Raw genomic sequence first — 24,168 nt, forward strand, 5'->3', positions numbered from 1 at the left:
GGCCACATAAAAAAACGCGCCGCCACAGGAGATGCATTTCTGGGTTCTGGTATGTGTTTCACTGATCACACTGTAAGAGAGAGCGCAGCAAGAGTGGTGTGTACGTCAGTGCGTCCGCGTGGAGCGGAAGTGCCGTCTTTGGTCCTCTCCTACCTTCTTCGCAAGCCTTCCGGGAGGGCCAGGGGGGGTGGGGGAGGTCTGTATATAATAACATTTGGGGGTTGCATTATGTAGTTTTCTTCCTAGTTTCTGTGGCTCATGGTTTACGGTACGAGGGTTTTTTTTTTTCGTTGGAACCGTGCTCTGTGTGCTTCCTTCTCGGTCGGATTTGGTCGTTCAGCAGCTGCAACAGCAAAGCAGGAACCGAGGCTGCACTCCGCTCGGTTTGCCAGTGGTGGTGTGTGGCGCATTATTTGGAAAAGTTTTTCGGGATAGAGCAACAAGTGACTCTCTAGGATTCGGTCGGTCGTGCACTAGTTATCGAACAACAATGCTAGCTGCAGGAGCCAGCAGCACTAACAGCAGGACCTACCGGAGCAACTAGTGGCAGCAACTTTTGTGAGTGACACTTGGTGCAAATTTGCCTGCAGGTGTTTAACAACGTGACGGCCGTGTGCACAGTGTGCAAGTAAATCCTAACCGAATATCCAAGTGACCAAGTCAGCTGTTTAAATTTCGGAAAACGGAAAATAAAGTAGGCGTAGAACACGTGATAGTAGAGTAGACACCCACCCATACAAGCGTACACGTACGCAAAGCACGCGTGTTGCTTCGATTAAAATCCCATTCATCTTTCCTATCCGGGAGCCGGTCGACTGAATCGGGAAGTGCGTGAATTGCCGTCCGTCCCACACTCCTTCACCACCCATCAGCAACAACAGCAGCATCGCTAACCTTTTCCCAGTGTAGAGCACAGGTGAGAATAGCTGACAAGTAATCTGCTTCAAAGGAAAATCTCACATACTGAACTTCCCCCCTCTCCTCTAGTCTGTGAACATACTTTTCCATTCCGCTACGCCTGTCGTCCTCACTTCCCGCACCACACCCTGAACAGACGGACGGACGGCAGGCTCTGCGTAGTGAACAATATGTTTTTCTTCCCTGGCGCGACGATGATCAACGCCTTTGCCACCGGTAGCGACGTCGTGGCAGCCTCGAACCCCACGGAGCCCCATCGGCGGCCACCGGTAGTAAGTCAGCATCATCAATCGGAGCAGACGACGACGACGACGACGACGACGACTAACGGTAAGTATTGTGCTACTCCCCTCCACCCCATTCAAACGCGTGCTAAGAGAAGTAACATAGATGCTAACGGCCAGAGCAACAGTAGCAACAACACAGTACGACTTCAGCCTTAACAACAACCTGTTGATTGTTGTTTACTGATTTCAGTGTGCGGCGGCCCGGGGGGCAGTTCTAGGGGGCTTTGAAAGAGATTAGAAATTAGACAAAGCTAAGCTTCTCCATGGAAAAGAAATCGTTTGCTGGTGAAGTACCGTGCGTCCACATGAAAATGTTACAGTTTTTTTTTTGTTTCGCGTGATTAACCGAACCGCTAACATTGGTTTACTGATTGTGAAATTGATAGAGTTTGTTTGGTTATGTGTCTTATTGTTGCTTGTCTGTAACAATGATGATTTTCCTCCAAAATTCGGTTGAACCCAAAACGGTGTGTTGTATATACAATATGAAAAAAGGCGTGATTCAAAATGGCAATCTTAACATGAGAAGTGTCCCTCTTTTATTCAAAACTATAGGGAAATAATAGTTCGCAGACATACCCAATTTTACGGTTCAAGTGAATAAAAGAACAATTTTCAAGTCGTAATCGTTGTGCAATATAAAAAAAATTGTGCTGGGTAAACATCTCTGAAATGAGACTCACTTTAAAGCTATAGAATTGCAAATGCTAGAACTGTGTATGTTTCCGCAAAACTATTCCAGCCATTTTTAAGACACAACAAAAATTTCATCACACTTAGAAATACAAATAGCTTATATTTGCGATAGATTACTGCAATCAGTGTTTGAAATTCGACGCACTTTGCAATGATTTTCGTCTGAAAAAGGATTCACCTTTTCTGGTTCTTATCACGACTTGTTTTTTTTATTGTATATTTTTGTTTTTATTTTTTTTCACAAAAAAATCTATTTTAACATTTTCAGACCAAATCTAAAATTGGTTTTAAGTTTAGCAGTTTTCTGTGTCTCTCTTTGTTTTTGTAGCGTTGCAGTAAGGCTAAGGAGCATTTTTCAGCGATTTTAATCAACTATTAATATTATTCAATTAAATTACTCTTTTTTTGTGATTAACCGATTTAGTTCAAATGAAAAAAAAAATCCATTATTTGGATTTACGTTTTCTAGTCACAGCAGTATAGCAGTAGTCCTTATTTAGGAAATTTAACTCTCTTGTGCTCAAGAACGCCCTAGGATGGGCTTCAGTCAAATCATCTTAAATCTTTAATAACTATTTGAAAAATGGTCTCAAAGATCAATAGTGATTTTACTGAGGCCCGTTTAAGGGCGGGCTTGGAAGCTAGAGGGTGATTAAAGTTTTTTCAGCAATTTAATGCTTAACAAAATAATACTAAAATTCAATCCTATTCTGACCTGGAACGTCTCTTCGTCTCTTCAAACGAGAAATTTCACATTCCGTTTCATGGGTTTCTCGAACCTTTTAGATTTTAATTTCATTTAAATTATTTTTTATTTGGATTTTAAGTTGGCGTGAGAATATTTTCTTGTTTTCTTGTTCATGAGAACATTTTTTTTTTTAATAAACAATTAATTCTCAATTTTTTCTATTATTATGTCTTCGGCAAAGTTGTAACCAGTAATTTTGTCCTTCCATAAAAAATACACATTGGTAGTCAAACATGTTTTTTTCAGAAAAAAAAAACACAATAATGTCATTTAAAAATTCCACATGTTTCTTTATGGCAATGTTATTATCTACAACTATGTCGAAGACACTATACCTATCAAACAAATCGTTTTGGCTCTGAAAATATTTCTATCATCAATAGGCTTTAGGCTCAAACAATTCGATTCATATGTCAACACAAAGTTCTTTGTGCTAACGAAAAATCTAACTTTAGGAGTTTTTTCATGTGCCGTGTGCCTATTAATGGAAAAAAAAATATTTTAGAGCCACAACGCGCACTGTTTTCAAAGCTGCATAAACTGGATCGGAATTATTTTGATGCAAAAAAAATGATTTAGGGTCGTAGTATCTTCAGCAAAAGTTGTTTCAATAAAGAATTCTTTATTTTATAGAAGCGGCAATTTTGTGTTCAATCCACCTAAACTTGAGAAACGGTTTTTTTTTTCATTTTTACATAAAAAAAATTCACTTTGTTCGGTGAAGTTCTAGACAAATCTATAAAAAAAACAACTTTGTCGAAGACACTATATTTCTATATCTCTACTTGAATGGACTTTTGTGGAGTTTTTTTTTTCAAATTGCCACTAAAAATCACTTTTTTCAACAGTGTTGTTTTTATCTCTCATATTTCTTTGGTTATTGACAATTTTTATCGACGCATTATTATTATTTATTAACAGATATCTGAACAATCTGCAAATAGCTGCAGATAAAACCGTTTCTATATTAAAGTATAAATAAAACATCATTTAATCCAGATATAGACATTTGTCTCTTGCAGTCTCTTGCATTCTCTCTATAAGTAAATAGACATCTATAAGTAAATAAGTGCATTATTTCAATAAAAATCTCCAATATAAATAAATGTTAGAGATAAAAATAAACTTCCTTCGGCGAATTTGTGTGTTTTATAACAGTTAACAAGATTGTAGACTATTGAGAGTTTTTCGAAAATCACAATAAAAACTTATATTGAAAAAATAATTTTGAGGGGAATTCTAAAGGAAACTCCACAATAGTTGATTCAAACTGGCAGAGAGCAGTATAGTGTTTTCGACAAAATTGTTTCTTATAGAATGTGTTGTACCGTTGCCGATAAAAGTAAATTTTCAATGCAAGAAAGAAAAAAAGCGTTTCTCAACTTTAGGTGGATTTATCAGAATATTGGAACTTTAACAAAATGGAGAATGAATTATTTTGAATTAATTTTTTTAAATTAAAAAGTAATTAGTGTAAATTAGTTCATTATTTTAGTAAAAATCGTTAATAACCAAAGATATATGTGACATAAAAAAACTTCATTCGAAAAAATTGTTTGTTCCATAGTAGCGAACAACAGTGTAGAACTTTGAAAAATTGCAAAAAATCACTATAAGAAGTTCAACAGAAACAATTGATTTTTAGGGGAAACTATAGAAAACTCTATAAAAGTCCATTATGAAGTATGACGTCTTCAACAAATTTGTTTCTTTCAAAGTGTGCTACAACTTTGCCGAACAAAGCGGATTTTTATATTTCAAAATGAGAAAAGTAAACTTCGTTTTTCACTGTTTGGTGATGATGCTGATGATGATGGTCCCACCTCATGCCCCTACATCGGTTTGAGCTGGTCGATTTGTCTAAGTAAGATACAAACAAATAACGGACTGGTTGTTAATACAGACGTAGTAGTCCTTCAAAAGAATACCAATGGTTTGAAAACAATTAAGCAACCCAAATTAATCCACCACAATATTATTCCATTCAAACTTATTACTTGTTAAAATAGATTTACCCAAACACTCCAATTTTTAGAAAAAATACACTTTCTGCTGGACTTATTTTTCACTTTAAATCACAAATTTTTTAAAACCAATAGCACAATTCTACCAAACATTCAAACACACACATATATGTTTCGAGTATATTTCAAATATGTTTCAAATATATGACGCGAATTTTTTTCTTGATCGTGGTATGATCGTAACGTCACAAAAAAAAATATTTGAAATATTAAAAAATTAGTTTAAAATTGAACAAAAATTAATAAAAATAAATTAAAGAAACAAAGTTAAATAAAACTATATAAACCAACCTTGAAAAAGAAAAAAAACTAGTTTACGCCTAGGGTTAGCAGTAAATATACACTGATCAACATTATTATTTACGTTTGACTACATAAATAACTAAACGATACAGTTAATTTTTTTGCAAGAAATATGTTTTCTGACTTTCCTCATATATTCATTTGAGTGATATAAAAATTCCTTGAGGTGAAACCTCATTGAATCCAAAAATGGCCGACTTCTAGTCACCATTTCGAATTTTCAAAAGCACAAGACTCGGAAATACTCATTGCGTTCCCTATGAAAAACCACGGCGAACATAAAATAGCATTTTCACAGGGAACGCATTAACTATTTCCGAGTCTTTCGAAAAATTCGAAGTGGTGACTCAAAGTCGGTCATTTTTGAAATCAATGAGGTTTCACCTTAACGCAGTTGTTCTTTATAATAGTATTCCCTTCGTTCCTGAGGTGCATTTGTGCACCATTCAATATGCGTTTTAAAACCGGAATGTTACACGGAAGCCAAAATCCGACCTCAAACACGATTCTGAATCCAGATAACTACTTTTGGCTAGTACAATACCAAGTTTGAATTATCACATATTTTGATCGATCAATTTCGTTTCTTTGCATAATAATTGAACCACGTATCATTATGGTATGAAATCTGTTACTTGTAAGTTTTAGAAACACCCCGTAGTTATGTTCAAATAAGTCGTGTAATTTTTGAGATAATAGACTTTCGTTGTTCCTTCAATTTAATACACAACGGTTGAAATAAAATTCCGAGTAGAATCAAATGAAATGGGTACCAATAGGGTTACCAAACCTTTCATTTGACAACAAGACTTTTGAAATTAGTCTAGCCATCCTTGGGAAAACTGGTGAATTTGAAAAGTCATCGGACCGCATTTCTTTTCACAATTTTGACGTAGAATACGTCTTACAGCAACATATACAGGGACCTAACTTCAATACAGTGATCCAATTTCAAAACCAAAAACATCGAGAGCGTCACGAAAATTGTCCAATTTCAAACGTTTCAAACTCAGTCAGTTTCCAACCGATTTCTGTCATTTTTGCAGCAATCGATTGGAAAATCATTTAGGCACCCGTTCTAATGCAGAAAATTGTAATCTGATTGTTCGAACTATTGTACTATTGAAAATTATTGATCATTGTTGAAACACAAATGTCGACTTTTGATTGGTCGCTTGCTGCCTTTTCCTAAAAAGGACGACAGAATGGAGTACTTAGTTAACCCGGAATGCACTCTTTGGGCTATATAAGAAACTGTTTCTCCTCAAGCAAATCAGTTTACTAACAGCTGGCAGCAGCACCGGACAAAAGCAGCGATGGCAGTGCAGTGGGCAATGGCGGCGTGGAACAGCAGCGGGAAACAGCGATGGTGGTAGTGGCTAGCTGATGTTCCTACCTTTTTCGATTCGGCTTCCCTTCAATTTGACTTGGACCCCACCAGCGGTAATCCAATTCAGATATCGTTGGGTGAATACAACCTGAACCTAAAAGAGATTCGTACCGCCAGGTGGTTTGAGAAGCCACCATCATCCAGCGTGTATGTAGATATAGGGTGTGTGCACATAGATAACGTGTGTGAATATCTATAGCGTGTGTCGCAAGCGTGCGTGGCTGGCTATATAGCGCGTGCATGTGTCTAGCGCATGTGGCTTGCAATATAACGTGGGTGGCTTGCTATATAGCGTTCGTGGTTTGCGTTTGCATGGTTATAGCGCGCGTGGCTTGCGTGTGCATGTCTGTAGCCTGTCTCCGCATGTCTATAGCGTGTCTATGCATGTCTATAGCGTGTGTGTGCATGTCTATAGTGTGTGGCTTGCTATATAGCGTGCGTGGCTAACTATATAGCGTGTGTGGCTAGCAGTATAGCGATTAAAATTATCATATATAGTTGCAAACAAATCCTCATGTTGATTTTAAATATTACAGTAAATCATTCAGAATTAAATAAAAAAAATTGCCGTGTTGAGAAAAAAACAATGTTCAGTTGTTAATAAATGGCATTGCCAAACATTATTAACTTCTTTTGACTTCAGCTAAGCCTCAAAGTTTACTGAATGTATTTTAACATTCATTTGGAGAATGTTTGAGCCAGTGAGCCTGAATCACATAATTTTTCGCTCAAGCACTATTATTTGCAGTAATCAGTTGTAAAATTATTTACGTTACCGCAAACTACAGTAAATTGTTCCTATTAAACCTAGTTAACCGGGAATGCACTATTGGCCCTCGTCTATAACCTCTTTGTAGCCGATGCATAAATTAACCTATCTCAGTGCAACTTGATACAAAAGTCAGCCTCAAAACAGTTCAATTTCATTCTTGTTTTTGATACGGCAGCAAGTGAAACTGCATAGCTGCACATAGCTTCTGCTGTTGTTCATTGTCGTTACCGATGCCGTCTGTAGAGGTAAACGTCATTCCCAAATCTATTGCAAAAAAATACATTGACTTAAAACAGGCTGTCGTATTCTACGTCAACTCTGCGGTCGTGTCTTATATTCAACTTTTCATTTGATACCAGTTTTGTAAAAATTGGTTGCGCAGTTTGGGATAATGAAGTTTCGTGTTTTTCATATCTTTAAACACAGTGCCTAAATTTAAAAAAAAAACGAAGCTGGCCTAACAAGCCAGTTGTCGTAGATTCGAGTCTTGGCTCGGGAGGGACTGTTAGTTTTAGTAGGATCGTAGCATTAGCCCCGCAATTGTCCTGTACACTAAACAGTTGGCTGCGAAGTCTGTGCATAATAAACAGAAGGTCGAGTTCCGAATCGGAATATAGCACCAAGGCTTTGCTTTGCTTTTGCCTAAATTAAAAGTACGATGACAATGAAATCCAATAGCATCTCATTGAGCCTCCAGACCTTTTATTTGTAACTGATATCGTGAAAATCAGTTCACCCATCTCTGAGAAAAGTGAGTGAGTTTAAGCAGTCTTCGGAATATGTTTCTTCTAATAACGTGATTTCAAATGTGTATAAATAACGGACAAAGTTATAGTCCGATTACAATGAGTTTTAATAGCAACCTATAAGGCGTCTAGACCTTCCATTTGACACTAATTTTGTGAAAATCGGTTCAGTTATCTCTGAGAAAAATGAGTGTTTTTCAAACAGCCTCTGGATAACATTTCTTTACATAACTTTTGAACCATATATTTAATCATTACGAAATTTATAAATTACTTGTTTTGGAGACAGCCCGTTCATTTGACACTGATGATTTATTAAAATCGGTTGTGTAGTTTCTGAGATATTGATGAATCGTGATTTTTACGTTTTGATACATAACCTCTAAACTAAAAATCCGATTACAATTAAATTTAATAGCAACTTATGGCGCAACTAGACCTTTCATTTGCAATTAATTTCATGACAATCAGTCAAGCCATCTCTGAGAAAAGTGAGTGAGAAAAAAAAGTTGCACACACACACATATACACACATACATATACACACATACATACAAACATACATACGTACATACAGAAAATGTTCAGCTCGTCGAACTGAGTCGAGTGGTATATGACAATCGGCCATCGGGACCATTTTTGTACCTTTGGTTTTCTCAGTGATTGCTATACCTTTCTTAGAGGAAGGCAAAACGTATTTTTAGGGTGGTTTTTCTTTTTTTGGAAATTAATATTTTTTTATATACTTCATATATTTTGTATAACTTTGCCGAAGTCGTCACACCGTTCGTACAAAGCATTCTGACTCTAAAAATATTTTCAATCATCAATCCTCTCTTTTCATCAACCCTTTCTAGAAACTATTCATGATTCAAAAATAAAAACTCACAGCACAAAGTGACATCTTTAGCCTATAGAAATATCTGTACAAAGTTCCAGCCAAATCAAAAATGACAATTACCAGGAACTAAAACTGGGACATTTTTGAGGGAACTGCTCTACCGTTGTATAAAAGCTGTTAGCGTTTGAAATTTTCTCTTCCCAACGTTACTTGCACAGTTCAGTTTTCTCAGAATGCATTCCAAAGCTCAAACAGGGAAAAAATTAAAGACTATAACTTTTTAACCATTCCTGTCACATACAAACATTTCTCGTTTTGGCTCAATCTCACCCCCGTGGCAGACGGTATTTTAAGAAATTACGTTTATTTCAATAGAGCAAAAGCTCAATTACACGCTTTTTGCGTAGTTATTATCAAGGTTTTGGCGAGTGACAGGATAATATAATAACTTCTTTAATTATGATTGAGAGCATTTTTAAAAGTTTGGTTATTTTCCACGATAGAGACAAGTTTGTAGTAACAAAATCGCGCACCGAGAAACCAAAGCGAAAATTAAATGTATGCTCATTGAGAAAACTTTACCAATAATTAAGGGTTCTCTTTTTACCGATAATTTATGGTACTTAAAAGATCTTGTTTTGATCTAAATGAAGTTTCTAGCAAATAAGTGTTAATCATTGATCGGCAGTAATTTTTTCTCGATAAATAAAGACTGGCTGGAGAAGTTTAAATCGCTGCAGTGAAGCCGAATTTACAACCGTGTTCGTTCAGGTAAATTAATATGTTGAATGAAAGTTAATGAATAAACGAGAAAATACTAAATCTTCGATAGACACCCGCTATGGCTACCCCCACACGTGCAATGATAATCCATACATACGAACGAATGAGAAATTTAATTCGATAGCGTGCGCTTTTATAAGCGACTAATATTTTCCACCACCCGCTTTCTGCTGCTCCAGAAAGAACAGTCGTAGAACAGTGCGTATGATAGCGGTAGAGTTTTGGAATGTAAATGATGTGGTGAAATGTTCCAATAGTACCTTATATATCAAGGTTTCGTCAGTTATTTGGAAAGAGGGAGGAGCTAAGGAAAGTAAAAAAGCATCGGAAACAGAAAGTGATCTCTAGTAAAACAACAACAACAAATCGTTTACAAAACCAGATCGATTGTATCCGTAAGTGTCGGCTGTGCTTGTGAAGAGAGGTAGTTATTGGTTGCTCGGTATGATTTAGACAATCGACGTTATTTATCAATTTTTCAATAGTGTAGCTCAAACATTAGGTTGTTTTTATAACATAAATTTAACCGTAAAAAAATTTCTGATCTGTTGAGGCCAAAACCTCGATATTCTGAAAAGAAATGACTGAAATATAAGCGCTCAAAACCTGACCACTTTTCTCTGGTTAAATTACTAGTTTTCGAAATTCAGCCGCCTAACTTCGATATAGACGCTAGTCCAACGTCAAAACCTAATTGGTTTCATTGTTACTTCGAGTCTACTCTTCATGTCTCAACAATTCCTTCCCGTGGGATGCAGTTATCGTTCTCCATTAGTTGATTTTTCCCGTCGCCATCGATTATGTCCTTAGAACCTGGTGTTGAAGCCACCGATTTGGCACCACTAGGTCTTGCTATCGAAACGCTGGGCGGTAGGTTAGTGGGATCAGTACGTTCAGGCTTCTTTTCCTTCGACGTAGAAGTCTAACGTGGTCGTTGTTTCTTCTTTCGAAGTTTACGATGAAGTTACGCTTAGCTAAAATCTATAGCGATTCCTCATCCATGTAAAGTGTCCATGTAGCATGTCTGTTGGCGTTTATGCGGTTGATTATTCGCCAGTTTGGCTCTCTATGAGGCCTTTTATCCGTTCGTCGTTGGAAACCCCACTTAACCCATTTCCGGCGGGCCATGCCGTATGGCATCACCTGACATCTAAACTTTGAGTGAAGCTTAACAGTTATACTTGCAGTTTTGAACGACAAAACTATTGAATACGGTTAGAGAACAGATCGATCTGCAATATACAATACAGTTTGTGTCAATTGTGCAAGTAGTTACTGAGTAATACAAGTTTGAAGGTCGTTTTTCGAAGTGAAATCTGATTTCGCTCCGCCGGGAATGGGTTAATGGAAAAATGCATGAATGATTTCCGGACTAGGAATGTCTTTCACATCCATGGCAAACAGTTCGACATTCTCCCAAGGCACGAGTGACCGAGTCACATCCTTCAACTACAAGGCAGTTTCTTGGTCCTTACAGTAGAGAAATAGAGAATATTCTACAAACTACTGTTTGACCATTGTGTGCCTTTGTTCTTCGACCCTAAGGAAAAGAGCATCTTGTACAGCATTCAGGTTCGCTGTTGTCATTTGGTTAGTTAAAAATCCCCTGTGAAGTATTCCAACCTTCACCAACCTCACTATGCCCCTGGATGAGCGACCATCTAGGTGGGAGGTGGCCACCAAACTTGTACGCCGTCTTTCGACGTCTCTGGTTCCTGTGGCACCGTTCATACTCGGGCCTGTGCAAGATAAACCAGCGCGTTGCCTCGGACAGAGGGATTTCGTACTTTTCGCGCCGGGTTTCTTTTCACTACTGCCATGTTCACTATTTCTGGATCGCTTAGAAGTGTTTGGAGTCATGGTCAGTAAACTCGGCAGCACGCAGTTTCTTCTTTCTTCGGCGTTTGCTCTTGGAGACATTGTGAAGCCATTTTATGTTTAGCCGTTTTCCAACGGGTCACCACTAGTGAGTGCAGGTCTTATGGTGACGTTATTTCATTGCTGTCCCTATCCAAAAATTCCTCGTTTGCTATGGAATCTACCGACATTTCCTCTGGGAGCGAGCCGCACTCGAATTATTTTTTTCGGGTGTTTCGGTTCTGGAATTTCTATCCCGTTTGAATATAGAGTGGTTTAAAGACAGTTTTTTGAATAAAAAATAATAATAATTGACAACACACTTTACACACTTAAATATCAATATAGTCACCTGAGAGGAAGCATTATTAAGAAAAAAAAAATATTCTTGATCTAACGTGATTTTCGGAGGCCATTTTAGTCATCAGAGATTCGGATTGAGATGATGATAGGGCCTATAACCAATTGTCTTTTGATATTAAAAGAAATTCTAGTTCGGTGGACGTCTATAACATGATTTAAGACATAACAAAAATGCCAGACAAACTTTTTCAATACCGTTGACTTACACAGTTGTGCACATTTGAATTAATTTGTTTTCGTTCTGAATCACCACTCATCAAATTCACAAACTTTTGACAGTAAAAGAATTGCACGAACCGGACGACCGATTGTTCGGGTTGCTTTGATTCCCAGACTGCAGTCATAATAACAAAACTCGTTCGAATTTCGCGCAGTGATGCCGTCCTCACACGAGTGTCGCGGGTTGTTCGAAATTCCTAACTAGAAATCGACGCCTTCTATGGTGGTCATATATTTCCAATTAGATTGTCTTTGAATGAAATTCTTGGTTTTGATTTGAATAATCGCTGGAAGTCGATTTTTCAAATACGATTGAGAACTGATTCACTGAACTAGTCACCAGTACTCTGAGCGAAGAGGTGGTTTGGCCGCGGGCCGGAGACCGGGTTCAAGACAAAACAAAGCTCGCTGCGGTTAAGTGAAAACAAACATTCTTCCGAGAGTGTAATTTGAGCGTCTGTTTGGTTGAATTATGTGCGCGGCCAGGCAGGTCCCAGAAGCAGCGGGGTGGGGTTAAATGATCAAATCATCAACGCGATGGAAAAAAAACAAAGATACTACTGATAAGAGACCGCACCCTTTTGTCCTCTACAGAAATGAAAAATATAAAAGTCCAATTCTCGCTAACAATGCACAGCGTGTAGAACGAAGAAACCGAGAACAGCAGCAGCCGTATTTGGGTCAAACCCGAGGATAAAAGATGATGGCGGCGATGATTATACAATAAGCAAAGCGAGGAATGTTCGAGCGAAATTGTAAGATTTTAACTGTTTAATATTTTTCGGTTGAAGTCAAAAGGTTGTGTCTCTCATTCTAATCTCTGCACGAAACGGCCCACATCCGGAACGAAAGGAAAAATAGTGCACGCAGGTACTACGCATAAATGGGGTTGCAGTCCGAGTACCAAAACTGCAGCAGCAGGAGCAGCAGGGGCAAACCGAGCGATGCAACAAGTAGCTGTTTCTAAACGTTTTTCTAAGCTGCTTCATCTCCAATACATACCGTACCTACCGAACAAACACAAACGCGCAGACAGCACACAACCGGCTCGATGTCGGTTCGGTCGGCCGGGAGCTCGCTCCCGGCGCGTGGTGGAACGAGAGCCAGAAGACCAGGAGACAGGAAGCTGCGAAGTTACTTTGATTGCATCGTCCAACCAGCCAGCGGCGAGCGGGATCCGAACGCACAATATAATATAAAATACGGTCTTACGGCTTTGTCCGTTCAGGAAGAAAAGAAGAAGAAGAATGAAAGACGGAACAAAGAAACCCGAAGAAATACAAAAACAAGAACAAGAACAGGAACAAGATCGAGAAGAATGGAAATTTCGCCTGCTGCGATGCGATGCGTTTTTTCTCCACTTCTTGTGCTTTCCGTGCGTACTCTTCCCCTTCTTTCGTTTCGATCGGCAAGCGAAGCAAACGATGTTATTACAGAACGTAATCATAACACATAGCGACACAAAAAAAAGTTGAATTAATTTTTCTCGCCGTGTCACGACAACCGAACGGGTGGTGGAATGGGCTGGCGGTTCGGCGGACCGTTCGGGTGGAAAATGCATACCACTACTACCAAGAATGGAACTCACGAGCGGGTGGAACTCACATACACACAATGGTTGGGCTGCAGTGGGTGGGGAAGCTCCACTCTGTAGTGAAATGAGAAAGAGAGCGCGGCCTGTCTGTGTATGTGTGTGGTTTTGCTACACTCATCGGTGCATCTAGCTGGTTGTCTCGCTTCCGCCCCCGTCAGGTGGTTGGCCCAACACACACTTGCAACGATGCAGCAGCCGTGAGTAGCAACAGCAGTCACTGCTGCAGGTCACACACAGAGGCATCTCGCTCTCTCGCTTCTTTTGGTGTGGGTCGTCTAATGGAGCGCATTTTGTGCCCCTCGATGGGATGGGTGCTGGAAGTGGGATGAGGATTGGAGGGTCCAAAAAAATGCAGCCGAATCGCATGCGCTAGTGTGCGCTGGGTGTTCATCGTTCGGTCCCTTTCCATCGTGCGACTGCGAAGCGCGCCGGTACTCACGGACCATTGCCTCAGCGCTAGCAGCGCTGGCTGTGGGGGTCTCTCTTTCTCTCACACCCCTAAAGTATTGTTCCGGAAGGGCAACGTTGCAGGGAAAAAAGTGCGCTCCGAAAAAATTTCGGCTCAGCGCGCACACTTGCGTCTGTCAGTGTGGCCAGCAGCCGCGGGTTGCCGGTGTGTGAGTATATGGACACCCTCCGGTTGGTATGAGTTGCTAACCACACAGTCTATGCTACTCCTCCACCCGGTCACTCTGCCGTCGCTCCCATACGACGTTGAGCTGTGTTGGGGCCCGAATTGGAGCTTTTTTCGTCGTTCGTTTGGTCTTCACAACCGGAGATGCACTTGTAGTTACGAGCTTTCCATCGACTGAAAATTCGAACTGCGCTGGCTGCCACCGTCGTCACGGGTGGGGTGTGGGGTTGGTGTGTAAAGTACCAACACAACCGTAGAAACTAAGTGCCATTGCATACGCGTTCGCTCGCTTGCTCTTTCTCGCCTGTTGGGTGCATTCTGTCCCTTGCTCTCGCGGGCGCACTGCAACTGCAACAACGAGGGAACGTTCTGGGAAGTAGCCGCTGCACCACCGTCGTTACCATCACCGCCCTCCCCCGTCGTCATCATCGCAGTATGCCGTGCAGCTGTGTAATATTCATCATCGAAATTTTCCCTTTAGTCGCATAAACGCACTGCTCCGATATGCACCGGAACGCAATTTCGGACGCGGCCCGAGTCGACCCGAGTGTGAGCGTCCGAGTAGAGCCGAAAATCTCTTTTTGTTCCGTTCCGTTTTTCCTTCATTAGCACACCATACCGCACACTACAAGTTTCCGCGAGTGTTCGTTCTTCGACGGGATTTTTTTCCTTGCTGGTTTTTGCCCGTTTGTGTCAATTTATCGAAAAAGAAAAGAAAAATTAATTAAGGAAAATCGCCCGAAAAAAAAGTGCCGTGCCCGACTACTGCTTCTGCTCCTGCTTCTCCTCCTGCTACTCTTCTTCTCCAGCCGTCTTCTTCTTCTCCTCCTTGCCGGGGGGAGCGGTAGCCTAGGCAGGAAATCCTCACCGGATAACCCCGACCCGTGACCAAACAGCGCCAGCAACAGCAGCAGCAGTAGGAGTCGAGCGAGTGAGATAGCGAAGAAAAGCGAACAAGGCCGCGGAAGCCTGCGGAAAGAAACGAAAAACACCCGAAAACGTGAAAAGAAAATTCGATGACAGAGAAAGCAAAAAAAAGTATAAAATTATATACACATGCACACGTGGAAAAAAAAACCTAGCCTCTAGCCATCCTAGGAAGCAGAGCCTTGCGAGGCACGATCAGCGTGATTAGACGAACCCGAAGTGTTGACACCGACCGTCCATCAATCAATCGCGTGCGCTGGAATAACGCGGAAGAAGATCCTCTCGCACGCACGGCCGGAGCGAAGAACGCACGCACTTGAGTAGCCAAAATTTCAGTGAAAGGTTTCTTAGTGAGTGAACGATTCGTTGTCTTGTTTCCTAAAACTGTTTTTCGCCGTGGTTGGTTCCTTTTCTCGGTTGAAACGGGCTCGGGCCATTCAAGCCATTCCTTACGGGTTTTGTCTAGGTTTCCCGCGTAGTCGCGGTCGTCGTCGTCGTCGTCGCCGTTGCCGTTGTGCTCTCGGGTGTGTGTATGTGCAAAGGTGCGGACCAAACCAGCGGAGTTTGGGCAGTTTAAATGAGTGTGTGCCACCGGAAGTGCGTAAACGAATTCCTAACTTGTCACTTGAACCGGCCGGAGCAGACGGATGCAGTTGTGAGTTGAGAGTCTAGATCACTAGATTTTTGCTGGTTCCGGAGTGGTGTACAACAGAAAAAAGGCTGAAGTGTGGTTAAGTGTGCGTGTGTACGTGTGCGTGGCCCCGAGCGAGCCAGAAGCCGCCGAGTGTATGTGCGATCTTCTAGGTGATCCTGGGGGAAGTCGTTGGAAAAAAAGCCTCCTAAATGAAAAGTGGTAAGTGTCGTCCCGCCGGGAGTTAGCTAGCACGAACAAGTGATATGAACCAGAACGGTTGTGTGACAACCCCGGCCAAACAGGATTAGTGCCGCCGATCGTGGCTGTGTGTGCGCTGTGAAGTCACCTCAGCAATCAGTTGTGGTAACCGGGGGCAACCGAAAAAGCAGTGGAAAAAAAACCTGAAGTGAATTTGAATGATTTCGTCTGACCATTGTTTTTGTTCTTGTTTTTATTGTTACTGTTGTTGTTGTTCGAAGAACCTTGAGCCAAGTCGACCCTGAGCGTCTTCTTCGATGCCGTCAGGAATTCCGCCACGACGGATAGCCTGCAAGAGTGTAAAGTTGTTTGTTGGTAAAGGCGCGGGAAACGAGCCGAGCGAATCCCGCGGCCCCGGTGGGATGTGGGTTAGGGTGCTCGGACGCACGGGGATATGCATTTTAATGCATAATCATCTTCTCCCGATGGTTGCAGCGGTGATGCGAGTTGCATCTCTAGACCACACCGCACAGCACACACCGTCTATGTGCACTATGCAAGATTGGCACAGGCACAGTCGAAGGTACACACGGTGCGGTTTGGCCGAAGACGGCGCCGTAGACGTCGTCATCATCGTCGTCGTCGTCGTCGTCGTCGCTTTGCAAACGGAGATAAATTCCAGACCCCGGAGAGTATCGTTCATGTGAGGAAACATATGTTTGAATTTCGAATGAGGAACAACCCTTCCGTAGCGTGCCGAGATGTGGAGATGTTCCTCCGATTCACGAGAGAAACAACGACGTCTGGGAATGGGCAAGGGGTGTGCCGCCACATTTTGACACGACAAGGGGGTTGAAAAAAAATTCGCTCTTCTTTTAGCCTGGTTTTTTTTCTCGTTCAACTTCTTTTCGTCGCGTATTTTTCATTAATTCTACACCACCGTCATCGTCGTTAGTCGGGTTGTGAACACACTTTCGGAGGAAACCTAACAGCATGAGATGAATAGTATCGATTGATTTTTTTTTGCTTCTTTCTTCTTCACTTGCAGTCTCCTAGCTGCAGAGTGCAGTGTCAGTGCGAAATGCAAAGTAATTGATAGCATATGGATCGGTTTAATGTGCGATCCGGAGGGAACGAGTTTCTCCGCGTGGTCTTATTAGCGAAAATAGCAACAAGCGCGCGTAAGGATTCGATCCGTGAAGTGACTACTTTTTTTGTGCTCCCTAATGAGGATGTTGATTTTGGACGATCGGATTTTTTTCCTATAGAAGGGTTGAGTGACCGTGAGATGTGAAATAAAATGATCACGGAGAAAAAACGCTGAAATTTATGAAAATATGCTTTATTGATGAGAAAATATGCTTTAAAATAAGTGATCCTGAAAACACGGTTCAAAAATTATATTCTTCTTTTTCAACGATTTTTAAGTGAATAAAATACCTGTTTTTTCACCCTTGCTGTGACTGAGAAGCGAAAAAAATATCAACAAATAAATAACGCTAAACTTTATCTTTTACTTTTACCCATACCTTCCAAAATAAATTGACGAGAAAATCTGCTTTAAAACAAAATTGGTCTAACAGATCCAGAAAATACTGCTCATAAATAATTTTCTATGGAAACTATTTTATAACTAAATTTGTTTATTTCCAAATACTTGTTTTTTTTTATCTTTGATTGTTACATCGACTAAAACTGAAATGAGTTTGCATAGATGTCTATCGAAGCCAATCACCTTCTATCGCTGCATGACGTGTCATTCACAGCCACAGCGAATCCGGAAATGAGCTCTAAATAGTGAGAAGTGAAAACAATCTTTCGATAATTTCTGTAATATTTTCATGAACTAAGAAATTACTAGAAGTTATATGAAATCATAATAAAAAATGGAAAAAAACATCGAAAACTTGTAGAGAGTTTCAGGTGACCAATATTCAGAAAACTGTTATCAATCCAGTATTTTCTTTGAAAAAATACTTAAGCTAATAATAGTTCCAAACTCCATGACTGAGATAATGAAAAATAAGGTTGATGAAATGGCTAAACAATGCATTTTTCGTAATATGTTTCGTACACATATTATCAAATGAATGGCTTTTGATTATGCCGTTCGAAAAGCTACATCTGGTTAAGTGAATTTTACATATGAAAGCATGAAAATAAGTTAAAAAAACTGGTCACGGTTTTTTATAGTTTGAGGCACATAAAAAAAGCAAAGCAAAGTCTTGGAACCCGACCTTCTGTTTCTTATACACGGACTTCGCAGCCAACTGTTTAGTGTACAGGACAATTGCGGGACTAGCGATACGATCCTACTGACACTAACAGCCGAGCCGAGACTTGAACCCACGACAACTGGCTTGTTAGACCAGCATCGTACCTCAAGATCAACTGGGAGGTCGTTTTTTTTTGAGGCACATAATTAGTTCTAGAAAACATTCGAATTTTGATATTTCTCGATCTCTAGGAAATTACAAAATTTATAACGTATTCATTTTTTTTCTGTTTTCAATATGGTAAATAGTGTAACCTATGAAAGTTTCTAACTGATACTCTATCAACTTTTCGAAAAGACCTAAAACGGCTAATTCGGGACCCTTACGGTTCGGTTTCATATCCGACAGAATACTTTTTTCACTGGGATCCCAGAGTAGCGTTCATCTACGTTGCACTTTTTGCGCCGAATGCTGAAAAATATCGGGGATTTTAATGTTATATTTTCAGTGATTTCGATCCCGTGATCTAATCAGGTTTTTTTTGCGTTTGATATACGCTTCTCATAAAATTAAATCGTGATATAAATTCACAGATAAGCTTGAAACTATGTAAGAGTAAATAATTCTGATGGTTTCAACCCTTTCCCGGTCATGGTAACTGTTCACAAAAAAACATTCGTTACTCTATTGCATAATAAAAGTAAAGCTTTTATGTGAATCTATTTTTTTGTTGAGTGTAACGATCTAGAAAACTAGCAATTTTTATTCCTCTTGGCGAAAGCATTTTACAACGTGTATTTGGAGACACACAGACGTTCCCAATGTAATTATTTCCATCGGAAATAATTCATCATAGGGTGTTTTCAAAACCCACATTTTTTTCTTCCTATTTTAATAATATCTAAAAAAAAGCTTTTTAAATATTGAAATACTACAAGGTATACAGCCCTAGGGTATGAAATGGTGACGTGGGACTAAACACTGTAATTACAGACACAATAAATTCGTTTGTTCAATGATTTACGTATTTCAATTCTCAGCCTTCCCTCCCCATTATTTAACAATTACAACGAAGTTAAAGTTTAAAAAGATTCAGTTTTGTTTTTTGCTTCACAAGTTTGTTTCATTTACCAACAATTACATTCACTGTATTACGAAGACAGCAAATATAAGTATATTGTTTTATTTGTAAAGTTAAAAGTAAAAAAATATCCAACAATGTTGAAATGTAAAAAAAAATTATTCTGAATAGATCTTAGACAATGGACAAAAAAGCACTCGCCGGCTCTTACTCTTCTATAAATTAATATTTTTAGGAACTAACTCGTTCAATTCTTGTTGAGTAATTCATGGTTTTTATGAAATAAACTGTTAGTCACCATCGGTAGCAGCATTGCAGTTTTGGTTGCACGCGAATAGAAGTCGTGCCCACTGCAATGATAGAAGACGAGAAACTAGCGGTGCTCTGCTCCACATCATATTCTCTACGGTACTGTTGCTTTTACCAGCATGTTTTCTTTCAAGACATCAGTTTCAATCATTGTTCGAAAAAGGGGTTGTTTCAAACTTTTTGGAAAACCTTCACCTTCGAGACATCAAATTAGTTTAGGTTCATGAAAGCAATCATAAATTGACCTATTGGGACGGGGTGACTCTGCCAATTTTTTTTATATTGATACAGAAAATATCACGGAATGGTTGGTGTTTATTCATGTCGTCTGTGCTAGGAATGCTCGCATGTGATTGGTTCATTGTTTGCGTAAATTTGTCCTTGACACTTTTTATCGATTTTCACCGCTTTGCAATGAAACAATAATGATATTTAGCGTATTTCAAAATTGTTCAACATTTTATCTATCCAACAACATATTGGTTATTGTTATCCAACATGTGGTTATGCTGTTATTATCGTTTGAAATCTGACGCAACTTTTGCCAGTTTCATTTTCAATTTTACAGAATGCATACCAGTATAGAAAACAAAGACGTAGTCCCACGTCAAAAAAATTCGATGAGTTCTGATCATTTGTTTTCTCCGCAATGCAAAGTTATCTTTTCAAATAAAATCGTTAAGTAGATCTAAACCATGAAAAAACTTATGAGCAAAAAAGGGGGTTATAATACTATTTAGAATTAAAATTACGCAAATAAAATTCAGTAAAAGTAAATTTACAACCGAATTTGAATCCCGTTTTAAGAGAGGAAGCACCCATTTTGGAAACTTATTTTATTCTTTGCCATATTTCATTATTTGTTATTAGTATGAACAAAGGCCTAGCGGAAATCCAACCTTGATACTCTATTACTAATGACAATCTGCCTCTCTGAGTTCATACAAATGTTCATAGCAAGTTGAAATTGCTTACGATACAACAATAAATTTGTTTATATCGTTTGAGGATCAATTCCTATAGAACGCAATATCAAGGTGAAACTTCAATTTTTGTCCAAATTTAGCAAGATAATTTTGTCGAAAATCATTAGAATTACGTTTGTCAAATTTTGATCGATTGTTTAAAATCGTCAAGTGAAAAGAAACCTAACCCCAAAATTGCATGGAAAAAGGCCACCGTCCAGTTTCACCTTAAGTTACAGTCATCCCAGTATTATGGCCAGTCTACACTTTGTATTGCTTCCTAACATATGTCAATAACTTTTAACAGTCAAATTCAAGTTTATTGAACGTGAACAACGTTCACCAAACCTAAATTTGACTATTACAAGTTATTGACATACGTTAGAAACCAATACAAAGTGTATTGGCCCATAACACTGATTGGCTTAAAATACTGGGATGACTGTTTCAAATGAGGCTATTCAAGATAGCATCCTATATGGCCATTTTTTCATGGAATAAGAGTTTACTGAACAGGGGTGAGAGCGAGTAATGTAAACCTAATTGTTTGCGAGGGTTTTACCAGAAGCGAAATTCTCTCAACTACCAACTGCACACTGGATGATAATGTTATTAAAAGTGTGATTTTGTAAACAAAGTTGTTATTCAGAACGAAAGAGTCTTGACCTCAGGGAGAACTGACTTCGAGTAGAAATTACTCTAATACAGAGCTCTTTCGATTTAACCATCAGTCGTTTTTATCACTACTCGCGCTCGATTTTCTCACGTTTTTTTTTTGTTTTTATCACGTCTTTTTAAAAAAAATCCAAATCAAGAATAATGTATTTCCATTTCCACTGAACATCGTTTATATCAATTGAATCCATTCTTTCACAATTCAACACATTAGAGTATTCTTTGCATCGTTTCTATGTTGTTTAACTCGCTTAAAACAGAAACAAACATATGAAGCATTCCAGAATATCAGCAATCAAAACTGAAAAAGGATCTTATCTTTCGTTGCATGCTTATCATCAAAACATTTAGAATTTTACCAGGAGATAGAATGTTGAGTTCTCCAACCGGGACATCAGCCTTGTATTAGTTGTTGAAAATTGTTTATCACATAAACCAACATGGATCGCGTAGTACTTGAATGGATCGTTTATAATTTAGCTTTTATACCTGCAGTCCGACAGTTTTCGGTGAGAATGGGTATAACTCAAAAGGCTTTGCTACTGCTGGATACCTGTAGTGCCCATCATTGGCGCACAAGGTTGGCATCAGCCCAATAGGTTGATTGAGGCTTTTTTCTTTCCTGCTAACGTGACGTCTATTGCCCAGCCTATGGATCATACGAAACATCAAATTATTATACAGAGATAAATTGGAACTTGACTTTTTTCCATCATTCGACAACTTTTTTTTGATATTTAGAGGTTCATACGTAGTTATGAACAAAGTGCACATAAAAAGCTATGTTACACGAATCGTAGGAAGCTGTGGGTGATGAATGTTTAAGAGGATTTTGGAAGGAACCTGGGGTCATTGCAGGCGATCGATTCATTGACAAAGATGACCTTCCTTTGATTAAGTGGCTTGGAATACCAGACTGTGACACAGAAAATATCCCTGTAGAGTACGAAGGGAAAAGGCTCTGCAATAAGAGATTGACGAATAACGAAATCGTGAGAATAATTTAAGGAGTAGAAGAGTCAAGCGACGAATCTGCAGATGATGTTGACGATTTTTCTGTCAGTGGGCCGCCGATTGAAATCAATGGAAAAGATGCCAATTGAGGCCCAAGCACAATTGATAGGTTGCGGCTGCCTTTGCGGCAATTTAACAGTTATCCCATAAATTTTCTGTCAACGCAACGCAAACATATCTATTGTGCTTGGGCCTTTATGCTAGTGAATTTGATGGCTCCACAGTTTCACATGAACAATCATCAAACTCTCTCAACCCTCTAGTGCCCAGTGCCGCGTTCAGACGGTCTTCAGTTAAACCTCTAAAAAGCTTCAATAAGAACTTAAAAAATGCTTATAAGGCTACATAGTGATTTTTTTTTATCCTCAACTTATAATAAACACTACATAACTATTAAAGTGCGTTGTTCTATTCAAAAAACTGTGAAATTCAGTGGTATTTAACAAAAATAATACAAATTTTTATCATTTCGCCAAATTCACCTTTTTTGACCGAAAAAGCACTGTTACTGTTGATTCTGCGTTACAAAATGTAATTTGATTGATTCTTAAAATATTACTTATTGTTTAAATGCATTTTTGGTCCAACTCACAAAGTCAGAAGTCATATTTAAAAAATTGAACTCAGTGTTTTTAATGTCAGAATTCTAGTTGACACGAGCGAAAAAAAGTTGGCCTTGGAGCTTAAACTGAAGTAATGAAAAAGATTATAGCTTTTCATCCATTCCTGCGAATTTTGGTACCCGCCGAAAGTCCGGAAGTGCGTATTGTCTTCAGAGAATTAAATGCAGTTTTCCTGTAAGCGAAAGTAGATGCGACGAGCCCGGTGAACAAATACTCTGCGGTTTTTGGGCGCACTTCCGAAGTCGCTAGGGGCACCAAATTAGTTAAAAAGCTTACTTACTTACTTCAGCAGCCTAGAGCCGTGGTGGCTCGTGCCGTATCAAGAATTTTCCTCCATTCTACTCGGTCCTGGGCTACTCGTCGCTAATTTCCTAGACGCCTAGAGAACCGATTTTACCGCGCTGTCATCCGGCATCCTCACGACTTGGCCGGCCCATCGTAGTTGCCCGACCTTCGTCAGATGCACAATGGGAATCTCTCCAAGTAGTGTCTGTAGCTCGTGGTTCATACGCCTACGCCACTCTCCACTTTCGGTCTCCACCAAATATTGTCCGCAACACTTTCCGTTTAAATACGGCCAGTGCGCGTATTTCTTCTGTGAGTAGCGTCACGGTATCGAGTCCATAGAGAACTACGGGTCTAATTAGGGTTTTGTACATCGTCAGTTTCGTGCGGCGGCGTATGCTCCTGAATCGAAGCATTCTGCGCAGGGTAAAGTAGGCTCGATTTCCAGCTATTTATTATCGGCGGTTACCAGAGATTCAAGTATACGAACTCCTTTACCACTTCGAGTTCGTCGCTGTCCATGACCACCGTCCGTGGGAGGCGAATGTTAGTTTCTTTCGAGCCTCTCCCTATTATATACTTGGTTTTCGACGCATTTATTTCTAGTCCAACTCTTCTAGCTTCCACTTTTAGTCTGGCGTAGATTGCCTCCGCCGTTGCTGAGTTTCTTGTAATAATGTCCAGGTCGTCTGCGAAGCCTATGAGTTGACTACTTTTGCTGAAAATCGTGCCTCTCGTTTCGATTACACCCTCAAGGGCAATGTTGAACAGTGTGCAGGATAATCCATCTCCTTGTCTCAACCCTCTGCGCGCTTCGAAGGGGTTCGAGAGTGTCCCCGACATGCACACGTAACACAACACTTGGTCTAAGGTAGCTTTGATAAGTCGTGTAAGGTTATCCGGAAAACCGTAGTCGTGCATTATTTGCCATAGCTGGTCTCGATCGACTGTATCATACGCTGCCTTGAAGTCCACGAAAACATGATGTGTGGGCACGTTGTACTCCCGGCATTTCTGAAGGATCTGCCGGAGAATGAAAATTTAATCCGTAGTAGCGCGTGCTTGT

General features: G+C 39.7%; 1 protein-coding gene across 9 annotated transcripts in view; it reads left to right on the forward strand.

Moving 5' to 3' along the window:
* LOC129720725 (mushroom body large-type Kenyon cell-specific protein 1) overlaps nucleotides 1–24,168 on the forward strand; it is a 487,807-nt gene that overhangs the window by 247,632 nt on the left and 216,007 nt on the right. The window contains exons 1-2 of one of the 9 annotated variants that reach the window (XM_055672385.1): nucleotides 515–916; nucleotides 988–1,248. The exons of 6 other annotated variants lie outside the window; for them this stretch is intronic. In XM_055672385.1, coding sequence (XP_055528360.1) covers nucleotides 1,089–1,248 — 160 coding nt within the window. In that variant the 5' untranslated portion in view covers nucleotides 515–916; nucleotides 988–1,088. Of the gene's footprint in view, nucleotides 1–514; nucleotides 917–987; nucleotides 1,249–14,666; nucleotides 15,700–15,762; nucleotides 15,956–24,168 lie in introns of those variants that run through there. 2 more of the 9 variants (XM_055672376.1, XM_055672449.1) reach the window with 2 other exon arrangements.

The sequence above is a fragment of the Wyeomyia smithii genome, chromosome 1 (assembly GCF_029784165.1).
Source record: "Wyeomyia smithii strain HCP4-BCI-WySm-NY-G18 chromosome 1, ASM2978416v1, whole genome shotgun sequence".
NCBI classification, from domain to species: domain Eukaryota; kingdom Metazoa; phylum Arthropoda; class Insecta; order Diptera; family Culicidae; genus Wyeomyia; species Wyeomyia smithii.